Source organism: Callithrix jacchus, chromosome 7 (assembly GCF_049354715.1).
Source record: "Callithrix jacchus isolate 240 chromosome 7, calJac240_pri, whole genome shotgun sequence".
NCBI classification, from domain to species: domain Eukaryota; kingdom Metazoa; phylum Chordata; class Mammalia; order Primates; family Cebidae; genus Callithrix; species Callithrix jacchus.
Window position 1 is genome coordinate 80,566,774 of NC_133508.1, and position 23,975 is coordinate 80,590,748.

The 23,975-nt window shown below is 49.6% G+C and overlaps 1 protein-coding gene and 1 long non-coding RNA gene across 25 annotated transcripts in view; both read left to right on the plus strand.

Moving 5' to 3' along the window:
- The window catches only part of ST3GAL3 (ST3 beta-galactoside alpha-2,3-sialyltransferase 3), a 238,927-nt gene that overhangs the window by 205,067 nt on the left and 9,885 nt on the right, over positions 1 to 23,975 (plus strand). For 20 of the 24 annotated variants that reach the window (XM_017974624.5, XM_017974627.5, XM_054259255.2 and 17 more), the window contains 3 exons: positions 1,556 to 1,619; positions 2,458 to 2,553; positions 2,839 to 3,025. The exons of 2 other annotated variants lie outside the window; for them this stretch is intronic. In XM_017974624.5, the coding sequence (XP_017830113.1) occupies positions 1,556 to 1,619; positions 2,458 to 2,553; positions 2,839 to 3,025 (347 nt within the window). Of the gene's footprint in view, positions 1 to 1,555; positions 1,620 to 2,457; positions 2,554 to 2,838; positions 3,026 to 4,046; positions 4,131 to 4,786; positions 5,041 to 23,975 lie in introns of those variants that run through there. 2 more of the 24 variants (XM_078331517.1, XR_013519985.1) reach the window with 2 other exon arrangements.
- On the plus strand, positions 4,903 to 23,825 carry LOC144576986 (uncharacterized). The gene is made up of 3 exons (XR_013519988.1): positions 4,903 to 5,040; positions 6,204 to 6,235; positions 23,704 to 23,825. It is a non-coding gene; the product is annotated as an uncharacterized LOC144576986 (long non-coding RNA).

Here is a 23,975-nt window from a genome sequence, read left to right on the forward strand (position 1 = left end):
TCCCCAAGTAGCTGGGACTACAAGCACACAACAGCACTCCTGACTAATTTTTGTATTTTTGTGTGTGTGTGTAGAAACAGGGTTTAACCATGTTGCCCAGGCTGGTCTCAAACTCCCGAGCTCAAGCAGTCCTCCCTCCTTGCCCTCCCAAAGCGCTGGGACTACAGGTGTTAGTCACCACACCTGGCTTCATTTATATACTTTCACTACATATTTATATATTTGTTAAAAATATGGTACTGCTCTTATATGTCTTTAAACTTTATAAATTGTATCTTTATATGTACATGTATGTATATATATGTGTATTCTTCATATTGATTTTTTTAGTATGTTTTTGAGATGTACCTGTATTGGTACATATAGCTGTAGGTCATTGATTTTTTTTTTTTTAATGGCTGCATAGGATTTCATAGACCACATTTAATCTGTTTCCTTTGGTGGACATTCAGCTTGCCTCCTGCATTTCGCGATTACAAACAGTTCAGCAGTGAAAACTCTTGCATGTCTCCTGGAGCAAGTGTGTGACTTTTTAAATGCTGTGCACCTAGGAGCATAGTTGTAGAATCTTAGTATATGCACAGCTTTGTGGTTATTTGATGTTATTAAGATGCTCTCCATTGTGGAGATACCAGTTTACTTTACTTTTAGGTCTTTATGTACATTATATTGTATTTTCCTAACAACTCCACAAAGTAGAAATTATCTTCATTTTAGAGATGAGGAAACTAAAGCTCAAAGAAAGGAAGTGATTTATATAAGGTCACAGGACAAAGCCAGTATTTAATTCCAAACCCAATACCCTTGTTATTCACTATACATTATATTATAGTGCTCTCATTATACCAGAGTTTGGAAGAGCAGTCAGCATTGCCAAAGCCAGAGAGAGGCCAAGGAGATGAGGTCTAAATAGTGGGCACAAGGTCTGAGAGCACAGAAGTCATGGTAGTCCCTGCTGAGTGGAGTACAGATGGGCAGAGCCAGGCTCAGGGAGTAGGTAGACAGCCTGGCAAAGAGCAGGATTCGGGATTGGCAATGTGAGTGGGAGGGAGTGAGGGAAAGGTGATAGCAGATAATGAGCCACGTGGTGAGCTCTTCAGTCATTGGGTGTCTCCTCCTTTGTTTCCTGGTATCTGCTGGGTGGGGGCACAGAGATAAGCACAAGGGGGTCACTAGCCCTGAGCAGGTACTGCCATTCCAGGGGAGACCACATGCTCCAGCTTCCAGGGAAGGCCCTGGCCTAGGAATGCATGTCCTGGGGCCTGACCACAGAGCCTCAGAAAACCAGATGAGCCTCCCAGAAGCTGTGTGCCAGGGTTAGGGTGGGTCCCCAGGCAGTGATATGCCTGTCTGTTTCCTGTCTTCACCTCCTTTCTCAGGAGGAAAGTCAGGGCAGTAGCCCAACACATCCTTGTGTCCAGAGCTCGCTCTCTCCACTTCCACTTTCACTCTAGCCTCCAGGAACTGAACTTGTGCCTTCCCATAGGATTATCAGCAAACATTTTGTAGAAACGTAAGTGACCCTGTAACAGAAACCTCTCTCCTCTGTCCGCAGACAATCTGATCAAAGCCATCTTGTCAGTCACCAAAGAGTACCGCCTGACCCCTGCCTTGGACAGGTGAGCCACGCACTGCCCAGCCCCCTCCCCATTGCTGCCTGGTAGTGTGCAGAGGTGTTGAGCTCTGGACGTGGGCAGTTTCTCCAGCACATCCACACATGCACATAAAGTACACACACAGGGCAGGTGGAGCGGGTAAGTGGAACCACTCCACCTGACTTGCACCCCCATGGGCTGTCAGAACTCGGCAAGACATCCCAGTCCTCAGATACCAGAGGTTTAGGGATAAGAACCAAAGACACTGTGGCTGGGAACAGTCCAGTGATGGGACTGAGGGCCAAGTCGTGGGGGCAGGTGATGGGGACAAGGCTTAAGTCCAGAAGGCAGTGACAAGCCAACAGATTCTAGAGCCGAAAGCCCCAGGGTCAAGGATGGGAGAAGCAAGACGGGTGAGCTCCCTAGTGGCTGCTGGGAGCCTTGAGTCCTAAAGCCTCCTGTCCTGTTCCCTTTTTCTTGCTTTCCTGGTATAACCCCAAGCTCGGCCCACTTTTCCCTCTCCCCTGAAGCCTGCCTAAACACCACCACCCCTTGGAGAATATTTACCCTAGAATGCCATCTTACCAGAGCTCCCTCCTCACCATCCAGCCTGGCACCCAAGCCTTGCCACACCCCTGTTTTCCTGGGGAATTGTCAGGGCCTAGAGATGCTGGAGAGTCTCAGGGCCCAGCTACCCATTGTGTGGTTCAGGCCTTCTCTCAGAAATGCTGCCAGAAGCCCGTTGGCCTTCCTCTATCCCAGCCTGGTCCTGAACAACGGCATGGGGGTCAAGGGCCAAAGGAGCAGGGGAAGAGAGCTGGTGGGCAGCTCTCTACAGAGGTCTCTGCCCCTCTCCCCTCAGCCTCCGCTGCCGCCGCTGCATCATCGTGGGCAATGGGGGCGTTCTTGCCAACAAGTCTCTGGGGTCACGAATTGACGACTATGACATTGTGGTGAGGTGAGCTCCCCAAAATGGCACCTCGGGTGAGTGTCCTGGCCCAAACCCTTAGCCTTGAGCCCACTGAGAACTGTCTGTCTATCTGGCTGGTTGGGCTGGAGGTCAGCAGATGCCTCAAGAGCCCTGGGTTGGAGGGCTTTGGAACAGACAACTAGGGGTGGCACCTGAGAAGACAAGGCCCAGGTGACCGGACTCCCTGTTCTCCATGCCTGGGGTATTCTGGGGTCATGGTGCCTCCCCAAACACAGACCCAGCTCAGCCTCTGACTGGGCCTGCTCTCTGTAGACTGAACTCAGCACCAGTGAAAGGCTTTGAGAAGGACGTGGGCAGCAAAACGACACTGCGCATCACCTACCCCGAGGGCGCCATGCAGCGGCCCGAGCAGTACGAGCGGGATTCTCTCTTTGTCCTCGCCGGCTTCAAGTGGCAGGACTTTAAGTGGTTGAAATACATCGTCTACAAGGAGAGAGTGGTAAGCTCTCCTGGCACCAGCTCTTTCCCCTCTTGCCCTGGCCTTCCCCAGCTCCTAAGCAGTCCCATCCCCTGAACGCAGCAAAGAACAAGTAAGAACCTTCAAAAGAAGCATCAATGACCCAAAGGTGAAAGTCACCCAAAGGCACCCAAGGGGCAGAGAGGCCAGGATATTGCCAGGGTAACTGGCCAAACTCCAGGAGCTGATACGCCTGAACCTGTGACCTGCTTCCAGCTTCCCAGGCACAGATCCTTTCTCAGCCTTCTGTTGCAGACCCGAGCGGCCCCAGGGACCTTCCCTGCCCTTAGATCTCCTGGCTGTGGAAAGCTCTGTCTCTCAGGCCAGCCTTAGTATCACTCCCAGTCTTCCTACTCTCCTGCCCTGACCTTATAGCTGCCTCCCTTGACCCCTCTTCTCCCCTATAAGGCTTCTCTGGTTCTGGTCTTAGGGGTCCCTGTCCTCTTTCTCAGCCTAGGTTCTGCAGGAACAGCAGACCCCTCAACTTGAGAGTGCCAGCTTCCAAACTTAGAAGTCCTGGTCTCTCTCCACTTTGTACTTTTACCACTGACCTATAGCTGAGTTCTCAACCTGCCACTGAGTCAGATCGTTGGGAATGATCACGTTCTATACTGACTTTTCTAAGCAGGTAAGGGCCTAGGCCCATTTTTTAAGGGAGCTTATGTGGCAAAGTAAGATCAACTTCTCTTTAGGAGACCAACACTGAGCTCCCTCCCAAGACCTCTGCTTTCCAGCTCTGGGCCTACAAGGACACCCCTGAACTTGTCTAGGCCCACTCCCTCACAACTGGCTGTCACCAGCAGCCCCAGGGGAGGGGTATTGCAGAGCTCAGGCCATTCATCTTCTAATACCCAAGCCTCTTACCAGAGGAAGATGATGACAGATGGCCCTCTGCCTACAGTAAGGAGCTAGTTGTTCTTTCTGGAGGTTTAGAGAAGAGTTGGGAGCGGGAGCAGCTTACCGTGCCTGTAGGGTCTCAGTGCAATTTGGTTTAACTCCACAGCTCTTTCCCAAGCAAGGCCAAGTACAGGCAGTGTCAAGTAGGTAGCAAGCAAGAGCGAAGACAGAAGTCAGGCCAGAAATTCAGGTAGGTGGGACAGTGGGGAAGGGGAATCCATTTCAGAACCAGACTGGATGAGGCAGCTGGGCTCCACTGCGTTCAGTTCACCTCCCCAAAGGGGAGGAAAGGACCAGGCAGCAGAGTGATTATTTGACCTCAGCCAGGCTCAGCTTCAGGCAGGCCCACTGTGCACACAGACCAGGTAAATAACAGCAGTTCCAGGAGGATTCCATTGTTTCATAACCCTGGGGCCTGAGACACTAGTGTTCTCAGAGTCCCTCTCTGTCTTGAGGGCAGTAGAATTAAGGTCACAGATAGGCACTTTTAAGGGAGAAATGGTAGGAAATAGGGTCCGTCCTGGTGAACCCAGTGAGCCTGAGGGCTGCTGTCTCACCTGGGCCTGCCCACCCGTGGGCACCTGTCACATTCTCCCTCATCAAGAGCTCCTAAGGGGCAGGGCTTGATCCCATTGGTTTTTACCCCTCAGTGCCCAATCACCATAAAGGAGCTAGAATTGGCTCAAACACCACTTCCTGCTTTCTACTGGGCAGATTGGGAAAAGCCAGGAAGTTCAAATAAGGCCAGGCCAAAGGGGTGGGTCAGAGCCAGTCATGGGTGTTACCACGTGTTCCTTCCAAGAACACTAAGGTCAGTTAATTCAAGATTCTTACAATTCATCCAAGAGAGTAAGTAAAGAAAGAAGAAAAGGAAGGAAGCCAGCTGGAGTCGGAGAACTCACTATACTCAGGCTACTCAGGAAGCAGACAGCAAGGCCTTGTCCCAGGAAGACTGAGGAGCTCTGCACCTGGTCTGGCCTGGGCAGCAGGCAGACTCAAGTTACCAGAGTTGCAGGATGAGCCACGGGCACAGGCTCACTCTGGCTGACATCTGTGTCCATCCTGGCCACACCCAGGGCTCTAGGACCACCCTTGGATTGGTAAGAACTCCTACCCAGGATGGGAGGGGGTGAGTGGGAAGGGAAGAATGGAGACAGAGAGGAGTCCTCTGAATTGCTGTGGGCCTTTCGTGGCTCCAAAGTTTAAGATAATTTGGGCCTTCAGAATGAGCTGCCAGAGGAATGCCAGGGTTGCCCATGGCCTCACCACCTCCATTTCTTAGAGCGGACCTGCCCGGGCCCTTTGGCTGCCCCAGGGACCTCTTCTTTAGTGCCCTTCTCCATCCCAAGCCCAAGGCTAATGCCTTCCCAGGACCTCACCCACGCTCTGGCCCACTTCCCTGGTATCTGAGACCCAGGAAAATATGAGAGAGGCTGTGTCTCCAGGTCCCCTACTGTCTGGTGCCCTAGGCACAAGCTTGTCCTGCTCCTGTTGGGATGTTTCTAGTCATGCAGCCTCTGGGCTGCTGGAGAGCTCCCTGCACCTGTCTGGTGCCTCACCTGCAGAATTCTGGCAAGAGGAGACAGCTCTGTGTTCTGGAGTCAAGGCCCAGCAGGGCAGGGCTGGAGAAGGAATTTGGCCTCAGTCGTCACAGCTGCTTCCTGCCTCTTGCTACATGAGCAGTCTTTAAAGGCTATAACTTTTCTTTCTTTTTTTTTTTTTTTTTTTTTTGAGATGGAGTTTTGCTCTTGTTGCCAGGCTGGAGTCCAATGGCACGATCTCGGCTCACTGCAACCTCCACGTCATGGTTCAAGTGTTTCTCTTGTCTCAGCCTCCTGAGTAGCTAGGATTACAGATGTACGCCACCATGCCTAGCTAATTTTTTTTTTTTTTTTTTTTTAAGAGATGGGGGTTTCACCATGTTGGCCAGGCTGGTCTCGAACTCCTGACCTCAGGTGATGTCCCCACCCCTTAGCCTCCCCAAAGTGCTGGAATTATAGGTGTGAGGCACTGCACCCAGCCTTAAAGCCTGTAACTTTCTAGTACCCAGGAGTCCTCACAGGATATGGGGAAGGGTGGGGGCAGGAGGGAGATGTAGCAAAGGACTGCCAGACAACCCAGAGAACAGCCTGTGCCAGAGCTGGCCTTGCCTTCTTCCATCTGAGAGCTCTCCTTTGCATCACTTGTCGCCATGTGGGTTCCCTGACTCACTGGAAAATGGCACTGATCACTCCAAATTACAAAAAGCTCCTTTGTCTCCCAGATCCCAGGAGCCATGGCCAAGCCAGCAAGCAGGTAGGTGTAAGAGTTCCCAGCAGGCTGTGTGCTCAGGGCAGCTCAGAAGAGCACCATTGGGTCCTCTTCTGCTGGGCGAGTACAGCACAGAAGATGAAGCTTGGAGGAAGAGTGGAGCCAGGTAGGGACATGGAGGTACCGCCTCCAGTTCCAGTGCAGATCTTCTCAGAGGTGTCTCTGAGAAGTTTAGACTTTGTCACTTATTAGTGGGCTACTTTAGGCACATCACCTACCCTCCTTAGATGTATCAGCTTTCTCCGACACACTCATTTCTCCGGTGTCCGTGAGGTGTTCTCTTTGCAGGCCCTGCACTGGCCGCTGGGAATACCAAGAGGAATTAAGCACAATTCCCAACCCAAGTAGCTCACAGTCTAGTGGGAGAGGTAGTCCCAGAGCTAGAGTTATAGTACAGTGTTGTAGCTGCTGTGATGAGGAAGGCCTAATGCAGCTCTGGGGCAGGCGGGGCACAAGGGAAGGCCTCCTGGAGGAATCACTCCTGAGCTGGACCCTGAAGGAAGAGTTAGGAGTGAGTAGACAAAAGAAATTACAAGGGAACAGCATGTATAGAGACCCAAGAGACCATGCTCCCTTCAGGAAACTGGAGGTGTGCTCCATCAAGCATGGCGCAGTGAGGGTGGTGTGTCAGAGCATGCGGCCTAATGCCTCTGATGTTGTGGCCTGTGCATTCTCCTGATGTTGGATGAAGGCTGGAAACACCCCATCCACTGTCCACAGAATGGAGCCCTGGGGTCTGGAGAGGGCAGGATGTGTGAGAGGCAGAGCCTCCCATCCCCATCACTCAGGCCCCAGCCTCCTGCTTCTGTCCACCTCCCCTACTGTGCCTCGGCATGCCCAGTAACCCAGGGCCACAGAAGCCCCTGGGAACTATCCTCCGACTCCCTTTTCTGCCTCTTCCTCCTCCTCACTCCTAAAACCGGAACACCAGCCTCGCTGCTGAGAACCTCTGACTGGCTGTCAATTCAGCAAGGCCCTGGGACCTGGGCTGGGCAGGTGTGGGGTGATCCCAGCTCAGCATGGGGAAGGGAGAGGACAGGGCTGGGAGTGGGCCTCTGGACAGCGTTGACACAGCACTGACCCTCCAGCTGTACTTCAGTCCCTGGCGAGAGAGGGAGGAGGGCAGGATCCAAGAGGCCAGCCAGGGCCCCACATTCAAGCACAGGGAAACTGAGTCCCTGATTTTGGAACGACAAGATGGCTTAAGAGAGGAAAATGGCTTAGGCCTTGGGGTTACACAGATTTGGGTTTAAGTTTAGACTCTGTCACTTGTTAGTGGGCTCCTTCAGGCACATCACCTAACCTCCTTAGATTTAGTGTCATTGATACAGTAGATGAGTAGCATTGCACACCTTTCAGGGTTATTTTTATTTTATTTATTTATTTTGAGATGGAGTCTCGCTTTGTCACCCATGCTGGAGTGTAGTGGTGCAACCTCCACCTCCTGGATTCAAGCAATTCTCCTGCCTCAGCCTCCTGAGTAGCTGGGATTACAGGCACGTGCCACCATACCTGGCTAATTTTTGTGTGTTTTTAGTAGAGATGGGGTTTGACCATGTTGGTCAGGCTGGTCTCAGACCCCTGACCTTGTGATACCCCTGTCTCAGCCTCCCAAAGTACTGAGATTACAGGTGTGAGCCACCACACCTGGCCTCAGGTTTATTTTTTAAATTAGATAAGGTGAAATCTAGAAGCATCTAGCATATAGAACTTAGTAAATCCTCAGTCTCTAGCAAACAGTGTTATTTTTTATCACTGGTGGTAATTTTGCTGTTAGAAAGGCCCAGTTATCCCAGGGAGTGAAGCCTTTTTCTGTCTAGGCTGTAGGGCTTGACCTAGGAGGTGACCCAGAAGCAGGGGTCACCTGCAGGCCTAAAGGAGGGAGAGACAAGGAGCCTCCTGGCAAAAGGCAGCAGGGCTGGGCTAATCCATGAGGTAGACAAGGCCACCATATCCCCAAATATAAGGCCTTATTGGACCAGGCCAAAGTGGGGATTGAATGTCCACCTGCACCTTCACCTGTTCCCTGTTCAAGCCTGAGAGGGACACAGAGCCTTATCGTGGAGTCTGTCCTGGGAGACCTCAGTGCAGGCCTCCTGCTACCGAGCCAGCATTCACCACCCAGCCCAAGCTTCCCAAGCCTCTGAGCCGCTCTTCGAGGATTCTCCACCATTTCCTTTGCAGCCATTACCAGTGGCCGCAGCTCTTTCTCCTGTGCCTCTTATCCCTAGAGGGCCAAGAGACTTCATGTCACTGCCTGGTGCCACATCTTAACCATTGCTCCTCTGTCATCAGATAAAAATGTTCAAGAGGGGCCAGGTGTGGTGGCTTACACCTGTAATCCCAGCACTTTGGGAGGCTGAGGTGGGCGGATCATGAAGTCAGGAGTTTGAGACCAGCCTTGCCAGCATGGTGAAACCCCATTTCTACTAAAAAGACAAAAAATGGGCCGGGCGTGGTGACTTGCGCCTGTAATCCCAGCACTTTGGGAGGCCGAGGTGGGTGGATCACGAGGTCAAGAGATTTAGACCATCCTGGTCAACATGGTGAAACCCCATCTCTACTAAAAACATTAAAAAAATTAGCTGGGCATGGTGGCACGTGCCTGTAATCCCAGCTACTCGGGAGGCTGAGGCAGGAGAATTGCCTGAACCCAGGAGGTGGAGGTTGCGGTGAGCCGAGATCGCGCCATTGCACTCCAGCCTGGGTAACGAGCGAAACTCCCATCTCAAAAAAAAAAAGACAAAAAATTAGCCAGGTGTGGTGGCACCCACCTATAGTCCCAGCCACTCAGGAAGCTGAGGCAGGAGAATTGCTTGAACCCGGGAGGTGGAGGTTGCAGTGAGCTGAGATCGTGCTCTCTGCACTCCAGCCTGGGCGACAGAGCAAGACTCCATCTCAAAAAAAAACAAACAAAATGCTCAAGAATGGGAGCTCCTTCAGCTCCTCTTTCTCAGTCTTCTCTGAGCTCTTGGTCACTGCCTCATAATTATTACCATTGTCATTCTCCTCTTCCTGCTTCTGCCACTCTTCTCCCTCCTCCTCTTTCTCTTCTTGCCACTCTTTCTCCTCCTCCCATTCTCTTTCCATCACTCTTTCTCCTCCTCCCCTTCCTCTTCCCACCACTCTTCCTCCTCCTCCCATTCCTCTTCTTGCTACTCTTCCTCCTCCTCCCATTCTCTTCCCGCCACTCTTCCTCCTCCTGTTCCTCTTCCAGCCACTCTTCCTCTTCCTCCCATTCCTCTTCTTGCCACTCTTCCTCCTTCTCCCGTTCCTCTTCCCACCACTCTTCCTCCTCTTCCAGTTCCTCTTCCCACCACTCTTCCTCCTCCTCCAGTTCCTCTTCCCACCACTTTTCCTCCTCCTCCAGTTCCTCTTCCCACCACTCTTCCTTCTCCTCCTGTTCTCTTCCCACCACTCTTCCTCCTCCTCCCGTTTCTCTTCCCACCACTCTTCCTCCTCCTCCCGTTTCTCTTCCCACCACTCTTCCCCCTCCTCTTGTTCCTCTTCCCACCATTCTTCTCCCTCCTCCCGTTCCTCTTCTCACCACTCTTCCTCCTCCTCCCGTTCCTTTTCCCACCACTCCTCCCCCTCCTCCTCCTTCTCTTCCCACCACTCGTTCTCCTCCTCCCATTCCTCTTCCCACCACTCTTCCTCCTCCTCCCGTTTCTCTTCCCACCACTCTTCCTCCTCCTCCCATTCCTCTTCCCACCATTCTTTCTCCTCCTCTCGTTCCTCTTCCCACCACTCTTCCTCCTCCCTTTTATCTTCCCACCACTCTTCCTCCTCCTCCCATTCTCTTCCCGCCACTCTTCCTCCTCCTCCCCTTCCTCTTCCCACCACTCTTCCTCCTCCTCCCATTTCTCTTCCCACCACTCTTGGTCCTTCTCCCGTTCCTCTTCCCACCACTCTTCCCCCTCCTCCCGTTCCTCTTCCCACCATTCTTCTCCCTCCTATTCCTCTTCTCACCACTCTTCCTCATCCTCCCATTCGTTTTCCCACCACTCCTCCCCCTCCTCCTCCTCCTCTTCCCACCACTCTTTCTCCTCCTCTTCTCTTCCCACCACTCTTTCTCCTCCTCCCGTTCCTCTTCCCACCACTCTTCCTCCTCCTCCTGCTTCTCTTCCCATCAGTCTTCATCCTCCTCCCCCTCGTCCTCCTCCTGCTTCTCTTCCCATCAGTCTTCCTCCTCCTCCTGCTTTTCTTCCTGCCATTCTTCCTTCTCCTCCTGTTCCTCTTCCCACCACTTTCTCCCCCTCCTCCTCTCCTTGCTTCTTTTCCTTCCCTTCATTCTCCTCTCCTTCTGTCATCACTGTCATCATCGTCATAGCTGTCACTTATCAAGCTCTTCAGTTTATCAGCTTTCCTTGACTTCATTCAGTTCTCATAACGACCCTACTGTTATCCCCATGCTAGAGATTAAGAAACTAGGGCACAGAGAGGATGAGTTACTTGTGTAAGGTCACACAGCTAGTTAAGTGGTACAGCCTAATTCAAACTCAGATCTCACTGCCTCAGGGATCTTCGTAAGAAATAAATCTGGCCACATACTTCCTGGTTAGAATCCTCCATCAGTCAGCTCCCACCTGCCTGTGAGGATGGTAAGAGCTACTGTTACTGAACTCTTCTCCATGCCAGGCCCTGGACTATGTGGTTTATATGCATCATCTCAGCTGGCCATCTCAACAGCCCTACAAGGCACTTACCATGAGCAGTAGTAAGCAGTAGAGCCGCATTTTGGACCAAAGGTATCTCACTTTAACCATTGTAACTATAACACCTCCCATTGATTCATTGATTCAGCGAATCCAAAGCAATTACCAAATCATGTGGAGTCCTCTTCTTCAGGCACAGTCTCACTCACTGGACAGCCCCCTTTCCCAGTGCTTTCCTCTACCTTCAGCCAGTCCAGGACCAGGGATTGAATGTGACCTGTGGGAGAGAAGCTACAGCCGAGGTGGTAACACATGGTGTTATCTTAGTAGCATGTCAGTGCTGCTTCCCATTCTTGTGTCCCGTCCCTGGTCCTTGATCTTCTCAGACCTCTACCCTCATCATCTTCAGTTCTGCTGTACATCCATCCTGTTCCAAACAGAAATGGTGTGTCCAGCTGCACAGGGAATGTAAAGGTTGTCACCAGCCAAGAACTCTCAGCTTCCTGCTTCCCATCTAAAAACTTACCTGCATCCCCATTCATCCCTGCTTTCCTCCTCTCCCATCCCTCCTGTGCCTCTGCTGTTCACGGTCAGTTCTCTCCTGTCCTGGATGCCATCTCCTTTCACCTTCTCAGGACTGTCTTTGTTCCTTTGTCTCCTTTCTAACGTCTTTGCTGGATTCTCCTCTCACTCTATAAATGTATTCGCCTTAAAATTAAAAGCCCTCTCTTTAGCTTATGATCACCTGTCTTCTCTTCTCCTTCAAGTTTCTAGGGTTTCTAGGAAGAGTCATCGCTTGTTCCAGTGTCTCCCTGTTTGCCGTTTGTTTCTCAGACTCTCCATCCTGGCTTACAAAGCCACCCTCTCCTGGCAGTGACCTTCTGATTCCAAATCTGGCAGACTCAACCTCTGCTTTCCCTTTAAAGGAGCAGTTTGTCAACAAACATCCAGTGAGCAGGCGCAGTGCTAGGTTCTAGGGATAGCCCCTGATTTTGAAAACTCATGGCCAAAAACCTGGGAAGCATCCTTGATTCCATCACTGCCTTTGCCTTCCTTATTCAACTTACTCAGTTTCCAAATCTCTGATTCTCCCTTCTAAATCCATCTGGCTTGGATGATTTGAGCAGCTTTCTGTCTGCCTCCTGCCTCCGGTCAGGTCTCTTTCCAATCCATTCTCTACATCTGTATTCTAAAGAATCCTCCTAAAGTGTCCAGGTGCTTCATTCCCCTGCTTTGGATCCCCATTTCTAGATGCAGTGGTTCTTCTCACTGGCAGCGTCAGTATCACCTGGCAACCTGTCAGAGGTACATTTTTTTTGCGGGGGGCGGGTGACTCACCTTAGAGCTTCTGAATGAGAAACTCTGGTTGGGCCCAGCAGTCTGTTTTAATAAGCCCTCTGGATGATTCACAGAGGTTCAAGTTCAAGAACAAGTGACCTGCAGGATAAAATTCCAGCTCCATAGCACAGAACTCCACGATCTGCTCTGGCCTCTTCCAAGCCTTCCCTTGTCCTTGTCTTTGTCAGTTTTTTTTTTTTTTTTTGCTATGGAGTCTTGTTCTGTTGCCAGGCTGGAGTGCAATGGTGGGATCTTGGCTCACCGCAACCTCTGCCTCTCGGTTCGAGTGATTATCCTGCTTCAGCCTCCCAAGTAGCTGGGACTATAAGTGCGTCACCAGCTAATTTTTGTGTTTCCAGTAGAGACGGGGTTTCACCATGTTGGCCAGGATGGTCTTGATCTCTTGACCTCATGATCCACCCATCTCGCCCTCCCAAAGTGTTGGTATTACAGGCATGAGAGCCACCACACTCAGCCATTTTTTTTTTGAAACAGAGTCCTGCTCTGTCACCCAGGCTGAAGTGTAGTGGCATGATCTCAACTCACTGCAACCTCCGACCCCCACCCCAGGGTTAAAGTGATTCTCCTGCCTCAGCCTCCCACGTAGCTGGGATTACAGGTGCGTGGCACCACGCCCGGCTAATGTTTGCATTTTTAGTAGACATGGGATTTTGCCATGTTGGCAAGGCTGGTCTCGAACTCCTGACCTCAGATGATCTGCCTGCCTCAGCCTCCGAAAATGCTGCTGGGATTACAGGTGTGAGCACCGTGCCCGGCTCTTGACACTCTTTTTAGCACCCAGCATGGACTCTGTACTCTAGCTGTATGTTTCCTGTTTCACACCTCCATGCTCTGCCTGTTCCCCTACCCATGGATGTATGAGATGCTCCTCTTCTTACAAGCCCTGGGAGGGCAGGAACTGCCTTGTTTATCTCTATAAGCCCATCACCTCCAGCAGTGTTTGAGGCATAGTTGGTATACATAAGCAAATAAGCAGATGTGGAAACTGAGGCCCAGACTGCAGCAGTACCTTCTAGGAGAGTCAGGATTCTAACTCCAAACTCCTGCCTCACGGTCAGGCTCTTTGCTCTCAACTAGGCTGCCTCCTTTCATTGCCCTGGAAGGTCTTTCTTCTAGGTTTAGACCCTTCCATCCTTTTGCTCTCTTCTCGCCTCTCCAGGGCATCTCTTTCCTCTTAGCCGTGTTTGATCTTCTTTATGCAGTTCCAAGATCATTCTCCTTGATAAAGAAATGAGAACTGAATAGTCCCGGGTGCTCTGCCTTTCAGTCGCCTGTTGGCGTCACACAGCCCGCCCCAAGCTGGCTCTTCTTTTTGTTCATCGCTTTTTTCCAAATATAGCTTTCAGAAAGTTTTGTGACCCTCTCCTCATAGCATACATCAAAATAAATTCCAAATGGACTAAAAAGTGAGATACAAAAATACAACCAAAGGGAATTTTAAAGTGAGAATAGACGTCAAATCCCTTGAGGGAAAGAACTTTCAAGACACAGAAGTGCTAGAAGAAATCAAATTTGATAACATATTAGAATTTCAACTAAGTTAACACACAAAAAGACTCTGCCACACAACTTTGACAAACATATTTAGAACATATGGCAGACAAAAGGTTATTATGAGAGTTAACAAGAATGCCATTAGCATCCCATCAGATTGTAGAAACTGAACAGGTCACACAGAAAGAAAGAGAACTAGGGACTGGGTACGGTGGCTTAAGCCTGTAATCCCAGCACTTTGGGAGGCCGAGGCGGGTGGATTATGAGGTCAAGAGATCGAGACCATCCTGGTCAACATGGTGAAACCCCATCTCTACTAAAAATACAAAAAATTAGCTGGGCATGGTGGCGTGTGCCTGTAATCCCAGCTACTCAGGAGGCTGAGGCAGGAGAATTGCCTGAACCCAGGAGGCGGAGGTTGCGATGAGCCAAGATCACGCCATTGCACTCCAGCCTGGGTAACAAGCGCGAAACTCCGTCTCAAAAAAACAAAAAAGGAAGGAAGAGAACTAGGAAACAACAGAAATATGTTTAGCCTTCCCAGCAGCCTGAGAAACTCATGTAAAGGGAACAGGCTGTCATTTATCACCTACTATGTTTTCAAATAATGTGTTAAATTATCATACGTGATGCCACATGTGTCAAAGGCTACTGGTTGGAGTACAAATAGGGACCAGCTTTTTGGAAAGGAAACAACTTGGTATTGAGAGCCATCACCCAGAGGAAGGAAGTTTCTGCACAAAGATTTTTATCATAGTGCTATTTTTTTTTTTTGTAGTGTTGTTTACAATAGCCAAACCCAAATATTACCTAAAGGTTTTTTTTATGTGAGTTATGGTCTCACCACATGATGAAGTATGAAGCAGCAGCACAGCGGCCTGCCGAGGGTGTGGACACCTGCACCAGCCAGCACAGCTGCTATCCCCGAACCTCGGTGCAGGCAGGGTCAGCAGGTAAAGCACTGGCTCAGTGTTGGGAACTGAAAACAAACCCCTTCTTCTGCCACAATTCACATCATTGAGTTTCATTTTCGTCTTCTGTAAAATGGGAATCATGAAAGTCTCCCTTCATAGCACCATGTTGTTCTGTTGTAAGAACTAGTAGGACAGTGCACATGACAACACTTGGCATACTCCGCTCATCTGCAATGGCAGTCACCTGAGAAGTGAGAATGAGCACAGTAAATATTGACTGCCCACTGGGCAGAATCCCAGACCTCAGAACCAGGAGTGAGAGTGTCGGCGAGAGCAGCAGGGCCTGGGCCCAAGGGTACAGGTGCCACCTGGTGAGGAGGGTCCTGCCACCTTGTTTCTTGGCCTCCAGGATACAAATAAACATGCATGTTTTGGGCACAGAGAACAACAATGGCAAAGAGTATGGTGTATTTAGTGAATTAGAAATAGTGTAACTGGGCTGTGGCATGGGCGTGGTGCTGCCCTTTGACCTGAGCGAGGCGTCTGCCCTGGGCCCCACTGTGGCCCTCTTCTGGCCATGGCCTTTGCCATGGAGTGAAGAGGAATATGCAGAGCCAAGAGGGGTGTGCCCACCGCAGGCCCGTCTGCCTTGAGAGACCACTACCAGGTAATGGAGACCTCAGAGTTTCCTGCCTTAACAGTGCCAAGTCCACTTCTATCTTCCCGAGGGCAGAACATAAATCTCTGTGCATACCCTAAGCCCAAGGAGGCTATTTGCAGAGGCTGTGAACAGAACTTGGATGTGTGGAGTGATGAGTCTACACACATGCACAGACTTCTGTTTTTTGAGACAGGGTTTTACTCTGTTGCCCAGGCTGTAGTGTAGTGGCACGATCTCGGCTCACTGCAGCCTTCACCTTCCTGGGCTGTGGTAATCCTCCCACCTCAGTCTCCCTAGTAGCTGGGGGTATAGGCATGCACCACCACACCTGACTAATATTTCTAGTTTTTGTAGAGACAGGGTTTTGCACAAGACTTCTTAGAGTGTGGGATGGGACCAGGGGTGGGAGGTGGGCTGGACCACCATGATCCAGCACAGATCTCCATGGTCAGGATTCCAAATGCAAACCTGTCCTTCTAGGACATTTTCAAGGAAGGATAGAATATATTTTATGAGTTTGTTTATTTGTTTATTTATTTATTTATTTGAGACAAGGTCTGGCTCTATCACCCAGGCTGGAGTGCAGTGATACAGTCTTGGCTCACTGCAGCCTCTGCCTTCTGGGCTCAAGCCATCCTCCCACCTAAAGCCTCCCAAGTAGCTGGGGACCACAGGTGCGTGCCACCATGGCTGGCTAAGTTTTGTATTTTCTATAGAGATGAGGTTTCACCATGTCGCCCAGGCTGGTCTCAAATTTGTCAGCTCAAGTGATCCGCCAACCTCAGCCTTGCAGAGTGCTAGAATATATTTAACAGCTCGGTAGTTTGACTCAAAACTTTCAAATATTTAGAATTAAATTTTAGACATGTGGTATGTATATAATACATCCATTTATAGTTTTGTCCTTGGTCCAACAATGTTAGGGGTGGACCTACATGGATATGGTGGCAATGGCTGGAGATGAGGCTGGGTGAGAAGAGGACAATAGTGAAGGGTCTTGAAAGCCAAAGTCTCGTTAAGGAGCCTGGACCTTACCCTGAGGACTAATAATAAAAGAAGCTAACAAGAGCTGACTTTGTGCCAAACGTATTATATGCATGACTTTAAACTGTCATAACACAAAAACACTAGAAAGTAGGAGCTAGTATTATTGCCCTCATTTTATGGGCAAGGATAATGAGACTTTGAAGGGTAAAGAACTTGCTTCAGGGCACAGAGTTAGAGTAGTTGGAGCGCGAAGCACGAAGGTTCACAGTCAGACCTACATTCTTAATTGTCAACACAAGCTGTTGCAGTGAGCATGGAAAGCCACGGAAGATTTTAGGCCTGAGCGTTTCAAGATCAGATTTGTGCAGGGACGTGAACAAACTGAAGGGAAAGCAAGAGGCAGTCAGAGCTGATGGCTGTTAGAGTGACCCCAAGAGAGTTGGTGGCCTGTCCTAAGACAATAGCAGCAGGTAGCATAAGCAGTGGACACATCTGCCCTATTCTTGCTGTGAAAGCCTGCCCTGGTTAATCTCTACTCCCAGACCTGGGAGCGCACCAGGAAACACTCTCGCAGGAGCCTGGCGGGAAAAGTACTTTCTTCCCGGATGTTTTCCCCATTGCTCCTGGATGTTCTGACAAGAGCAGAACAGGTTGCATCAGCAGGAGTCTGGCAGCTCCACACAGAGGGGCTGGGTCCAGACTTGACTGAGGCAGGGACATTCCTGAAGGAGGAGGGATACGACAAGGAATGCAGCCCACAGCTGGCCTTGAGGAGAAGCTGGACCATGCCAGGCCAGCAGCACTGGTGGCTTTATAGGTCTCTGCTGTGTCATGTGGATTGGGGAAATGAGATGTGAGAAGCCTTGGGCCGGATTTGGACACTTGCAGGCACAGGCCTTGTGGAACAGGACTGTGTGCTGGCAGCAGGCCTGGCAGTGTCTCCAGCAGCAGGCAGACCTCCCTGCGAGGAACCAGAGGGAAAGACTGGCTCTCTCATTCGAATGCATGCACGTGCACAGGTGTGGATGTGTCCTGGCCTCTCCAGTGGCTGACGTTGCTGACCACACCCTCTGCTTCACTCGCCTGGCCTTTGTGACACTCACTATAATCGTAATAAGATTTCTTGAGCTTGCTATATCCCAGACACCGTGCCAGAGGCTATAAAATGCACAGCATCTCATCTGCTCCTTACAGCTATCTGGGAAGTAGGTCTTGTCAGCCCTATTGTATGCACAAGGAACTTGGGCTTAAAGAGAGGACACAGTGTGCCCTGGGTCAAAGAATGTAGAACTGGGATTGAGCCTCTTTTGCACATTCCCAAAGCCTCTGCACTGGTGCACAGATGTTATGTGTATGTGCCTCTGTACGTTTTTTTCTGAGAAGAGGAGTTACAGCTTTTTTTTAGGAGACAGGCTGAGATTTTGTTGGTACTTCATGTTTTTGTGGCTGAGGAAACACAGAAATGCCCAAACCATGTCTGTTTCTCCTTTCCATGAAATCTCTGGGGAAACCACCAGGACAGTGGCGGATAAGAAGGAAGAAAAGAAGCACTGGCCGGTCCATGTGTCAGGCTCCCAGTCCTCCAGTGCAGGGCTCCCTGGGACTTGCGACCTAAAACAGGACTCCTTCCCCCAAGGTCCCACGTGACTTTCAGCTGCCGCTGGCTGAATAAGAACCTAGGGCAGTAAGACCTCAGCACGGTGAGTCAGGGAGGTGGCCCCGCCCAGCTCACCTGCTGCCACACAGAGGCAGCAAGTCAGGAAGGGCTGCCCTTGTGGGGGAGAATTTTCACCTCACACCCCTAATCGTGACACACTCAGTATCCCCAGATCTAAGCAGTCACATCAGGCATTCCTCCTCCCAGGAAAGAGTGAAGGTGAGAAAAGAGGCAGTAGCTTTCCTCTCCCCATTGAAGCTCCCATCAGATCATCAAAAAGGGGTTGAGTTAATAAGCGAATTTCCTACGGTTTCATATGGTGATTAAATTAGGGACTTTTAGTGTATGGAACACACCAAGAGAGATTGTTTCAGAGAGGGCATCTCATGTGCAAAGAACCAGGTTGTGAAGTCAAACCCAACTCAGAGTCTCACCAGCTGTGTGTGTGCCCTAGTAAGTCCCCTCACCTCTCTGGCCTCAGTCCCCTGTGAAGAATGGGACATGGGCACCAAAGAGACCCCTACGAACTCCCTTAGAGGCTGGAGGGGAGGTCTCCTTTATCTTTGACACCCCATCCCCTCAGCCTTCCAGAGGTGGGAACTACAGCGCTCATGTAAATGCTGTGGCGGAAAGAACGCAGTTTTGGACTCAGGACACTCGGGTTTGAATCCACTTGCAGCCACTTGCCAGCTGTTTGACCTTGAACATGTCATTTCATCCTGAGACCTGTACCTATGAAGTGGGTCAGAGTTAAAGAGATATTAATAAAGTAACGCTTGTGAAAACCAGCCTGGAGCCTCCTCACACACGTCCCCAGCTATGCCCAATCCTGGTTCTCCCTGCTCCTCCTGAACAGCCCCTGTGCTTTCTCCCTCTTCTTTAGGTGTGTGCGGGGCAGGCGTGGGCAGGAACCCCAGGTGGGAAGCTGTTGGGGTCTGCTGGGCCTGGAGAAGGGACAGGGGCTGTGCTGTGCTTGGTGCAGGCTGGTACCTGCTGCTCCTGTCAGTCCACACCTGGCCCACCAAGAGGGGCTTCCCCCCAGTTATGCCTCAGGCGTTGGCCATTTCTCCACCTTCCCTTTCCTACTGTGTCCCAGCACACCCCCTCCAGGAGCAGGAGGTACTGGGGTTTGCTTGTTCAGCCTGACTGGAGCTGAAACAGAAGTTTGCCACAAGGGCCCATCTTTTGAACTGACCTTTGGAGGACAGTTTGCCAGAGGAAGAGATGTTGCCACAGAGATGGGAGACAGAGGAGGGAGTGGCTGGAATAGACAGTCCACCAGAGGAGCAGCAGCAGAAGAGGCTGAAGAGCTGCTGCTCACGGACCTTGGGTGGAGGTCATGTCTGCTTAAGTATAACCATCACTGATGCCTCTGCTGCCTGTGCTGAGCCAGGCCCTGGGCTACAGAGGTAAATCAGATGTGAACCCCTGCCCTGTGAGGCTCATGTGCACTCAGGCTGAAATGGCTCATTTCTCACAATAGTTTGTAAGCTTAATACTCATGGTATCCCTGGTTTATCCATAAGGAAATGGTATATTCCTTTCCCAGGATCTGCACATGGTGAGTGAGCAGAGCTGAAATTAAGTCCTAGGACCAAGTATCTGAATCCATATTTTACCACCTCTTGAAGGTTAGAGGTCAGTTCTGCCTTGGCGTGGAGGGGGCCAGGAAAGACTTGAAGGAGATGCAGAAAATGGTTGGGTCATATGGATAGAAGTGGGAAGGACGTTAGAGACAAGGAGCAGCATCAGCCAAAGTGTGGGACATGAATTAGCAAGTGGGGGCTTCAGATGGGCTGAGACTGAAATGAGAGACAGATGGGTTACTGGCTAAAGGGCTCAGCTCTTCTCCAGGCAGTGGTGTTGTGATCTGATTTGTACATGGAAATATCATTCTGGAGGAGAGTAGAAAGAGGTTTGGGAGGCCAGGTGTGGTGACTCACGCCTGTAATCCCAGCACTTTGGGAGGCCAAGGCAAGTGGATCACCTGAGGTCAGGAGTTTGAGACCAGCCTGGCCAACATGGTGAAACCCCATCTCTACTAAAAAATACAAAAATAGCTGAGCATGGTGGCAGCCACCTATAATCCAAGCTACTCTGGAGGCTGAGGCAGGAGAATTGCTTGAACCCGGGAGGCAGAGGTTGCAGTGATCCGAGCTTGTGCCACACTGCACTCCAGCCTGGGCAACAGAGCGAGAGTCTGTCTCAAAAAAAAAAAACAAAAAAAAAGTGGTCTGGGAGGCAGAGGCAGCCCTTCATAGGCTCTCATTAATGCTCATTGAATAAGTGAATAGAATTTAACAATTGTGTTTTGTGTACCATTTATATTTCAGTACTGGGCTTTGGGGTGTTCAGCAGTGAAAAAGATATTACTGTAAATGGCCAGTCATTAGGACGGTCCAGATGAAGAGTGATAAGACCTGCCCTGGAAGTGGTAGCAGTAGGCTTGGGATCAAGGGGTGGATCTATTGGGTTCTAAGCTGATAGACTCAAAAGAACTAGATGACCAGCAGCACAAGATAAGATAGGCTGGCGGGGTGGAAGAGAATCTCAAGTCAGTTCCCAGACTGCTGGTTTGGAAGACTGGATGGACAGTAGAGGATAGGGAACAAGGAAGAGGAAGATACCTGGGGAAACTAGAAACAACTTAGACATCCAACAGGGTTAGTTACTAGTTACATATATTATGGTACATCCATAAGACAAAATTCCTTTTTTTTTTTTTTTTCTTGAGACAGGGCCTTTCTCTCTCACCCAGGCTAGAGGGCAGTGGCTGGATCACGGCTCACTGCAGCCTAGAATTCCTGAGTAAGCTACTCTTCCACCTCAGCCTCCCGAGTGCCAGGGTCCACAGCCGCATGCCCAGCTAATTATTCTATTTATTGTAAAGACACTGTCAGCCAGGCGCGGTGGCTCATGCCTATAATCCCAGCACTTTGGGAGGCCGAGGCGGGTGGATCACGAGGTCAAGAGATCGAGACCATCCTGGTCAACAAGGTAAAACCCTGTCTCTCTACTAAAAATACAAAAATTAGCTGGGCATGGTGGTGCACACCTGTATTCCCAGCTACTCGGAGGCTGAGGCAGGAGAATTGCTTGAACCCAGGAGGCAGAGGTTGCAGTGAGCCAAGATCGTGCCATTGCACTCCAGTCTGGGTAACAAAAGCGAAACTCTGTCTCAAAAAAAAAAAAAAAAAGATACTGTCTCACTATGTTGCTCAAGCTGGTATTGAATTCCTGGGCTCAAGCAATCCTCCCACCTCAGACTTCCAAAGTGCTGGGATCACAGGCATGAACCACCCACCGCACCTGTCCCAAAATTCTTAGAAGATATCATTTTGATAACTATGACATTCTTTTATGTAAATATATCATTTAGCAAAACCTCTCGTAAACTTTTGATCGTTTTCTGGGTTTTTTTTTTTCTCACTTTTTATAAGTAATACTATAATAAAGAGCTTTTTACAAAGGTCTTCATTTGATTATTTTTCGCGGTGGCTCACGCCTGTAATCCCAACACTTTGGGAGGCCGAGGCGGGTGGATCACGAGGTCAGGAGATCGAGACCATCCTGATCAACATGGTGAAACCCCATCTCTACTAAAAATGCAAAAAAAAAAAAAATTTTTTTTTTGAGGTCATAAGATATAAACAGCTTTGAGGCCTTTGACACGTAGATTGCTTTTTAGAAAGGCTGTGCCAGATTTACTCCTAAAGCAGTGCAGGAGAATTTTACAAGCACTAAGATATAGATACAGAAATATACACATACACAGATTTTAGTGGGAAAAAAAGTGTTATTTTAATGTGCATCTATTTGTCATTAAATTTTTCCATGTTTAGTAACCTTTTGTTTATGTCCTTTATCCATATTTATGGAGCCTGATTGATTCTTCATGAGTTTTTTAAATACGCATTTCTTACTATATGTGACAAAATTTTTACCAATTTTTTGTTTCCCTATCTTGCATATATATTTGAAACAGAGTGTCAGTCTGTCATCCAGGCTGGAGTGACAGTGGCGTGATGATGACTCACAGCAGCTTCTGCCTCCTGGGCTCCAGCGGTCCTCCCACCTCAGCCTCCGATGGTGTGGAACTGCAGGCACATGCCACCATGCTCTGCTCATTTTTGTATTTTCATAGAGACAGAGTTTCTCCATGTTGCCCAGGCTGTTCTTGAACTCCTGAGCTCAAGCAGTCCACCTGCCTCAGCCTCCCAAAGGGCTAGGATTACAGACACGAGCCACCATGCCCAGCCTAAATTTTCCTTTTTTCCTTTTTAAACATTTATTTTGTATATGGTATGAGGAGAGAAAGTAAGCGGATCTTCTTCCCAAATTGAAAATTTTCAAATCTCATGTGTTCCCACTTGAAGGTGAAGCTTTCTTTACCGTAACCTGGACCTTTGTTGATCTGCCTGTAGGATCCTGTTGCACTGCTCTTGGTTTTGATTCTCATATATACATATATCACTGTGGTAATAAGTGCAAACCCATAATACACTATAAAACCTAATTTTTAATTTGAGGGTGTTATGTTTACCTGATCAATCTTTTGGATGGGTTTTTAGAATCCATTTGATAAATCTTGAAACATCCGACTGAGATTTTTTTCTTAGAATTATGTTAAACCTGCACGTAAATCTGGGAGGAGTTGGCATTGGAGCCTTCCCACCCAGGAATATGGTTTTGTCTCTTTTTATATTAGTAAAGGACTTACAGTTTTCCTTCTGTGGTTCTCACATATCTCTTACATTTATTGCTCAGAAGTTGACTTTTGTGTTACGATTGCAAATAGGATCTTTTTATTATATCTGATGACTGTTTCCTATTGCTACACTAAATTATTTTATCCATTCTAAGTTTAGCTGATTCTTTTAGGTTTTTTGTTGTTTGTTTTTTTTGAGACAGAGTCTTGGTCTGTCATCCAGGCTGGAGTGCAATGGCACCATCTTGGCTCACTGCAACCTCCGTCTCCTGGGTTCAAGCAATTCCCCTACCTCAGCCTCCCAAATAGCTGAGATTACAAGGGCCCACCACCACAACCGGCTAATTTTTGTATTTTTAGTAAAGATGGAGTTTCACCATGTTGGCCAGGCTGGTCTTGAACTCCTGACCTCAGATAATCCACACGCCTTGGTCTCCCAAAGTGCTGGGATTACAGATGTGAGCCACCATGCCCAGCCAATTCTTTTAGGTTTTCTACTCAAGTAAGTTTGGTTTGTTGATGCTGCCAGTCTGCAGGATTGGTTTATGACCTTTCTAGCGGTGCCCAGGAGCCCAGTTGTAAGGGGAGAAAAAGGAGGTAAATGGATTGATCCCAAGCTCAGGGTTTCCCTAGACTAGGACAATAGAAGGACAAGGGGCAGAGTACTGGAGCAGCTCACAAGCGTAGCTGATGTGATACGCTTCGGGGTCTAAACAAGGAGAGGTGCACGTACTGAACAGTGAATCAGGGCCGGGGAGCTAAAGGCCTCCGTGTCGTGGAGAGGGAGGAAGAGAGAGACTTGGAAGGAGAGGAATTTGAGCCCTGGAATGGACACTGGGATGTCAGGTTTCAGTGGTGACATCTTTCTAGTACAGTGCAGAGATCCTCAGATAAGAATGATCCGGTTTTACAGTTAAACGAGGCTTGGGGAGCTTGTCACCCAGTTACCCTTCTCTAGTCAGTGGCAGTGTTGGTCTGCTGTACTCTACTTGCTCACGTTCCGTCTCTTATTTTTCAGGTTCACTCTAGAGGAGTTGATAGAGAGAGGCAGGAGAGATAGCAGCAAGGGAAGTGGGGGCACAGGAGGGCAGACAGGAGAGAGGGCAGCCCCTCTCAGCCCCTCAGCTGCTGCAGATAGGGAGGCAGGGCAGCTGCATTTCTGGGTCTTCTCATTGGCCCAGGGAGCCCCCTCAGACCATAGCAGCACACCCCACAGCATCCCATGCCTTGTGCCTGCCCCACGACTCCCTTCATATCTTCCTCCGTTACACGCTGGAGCCCCACCACATG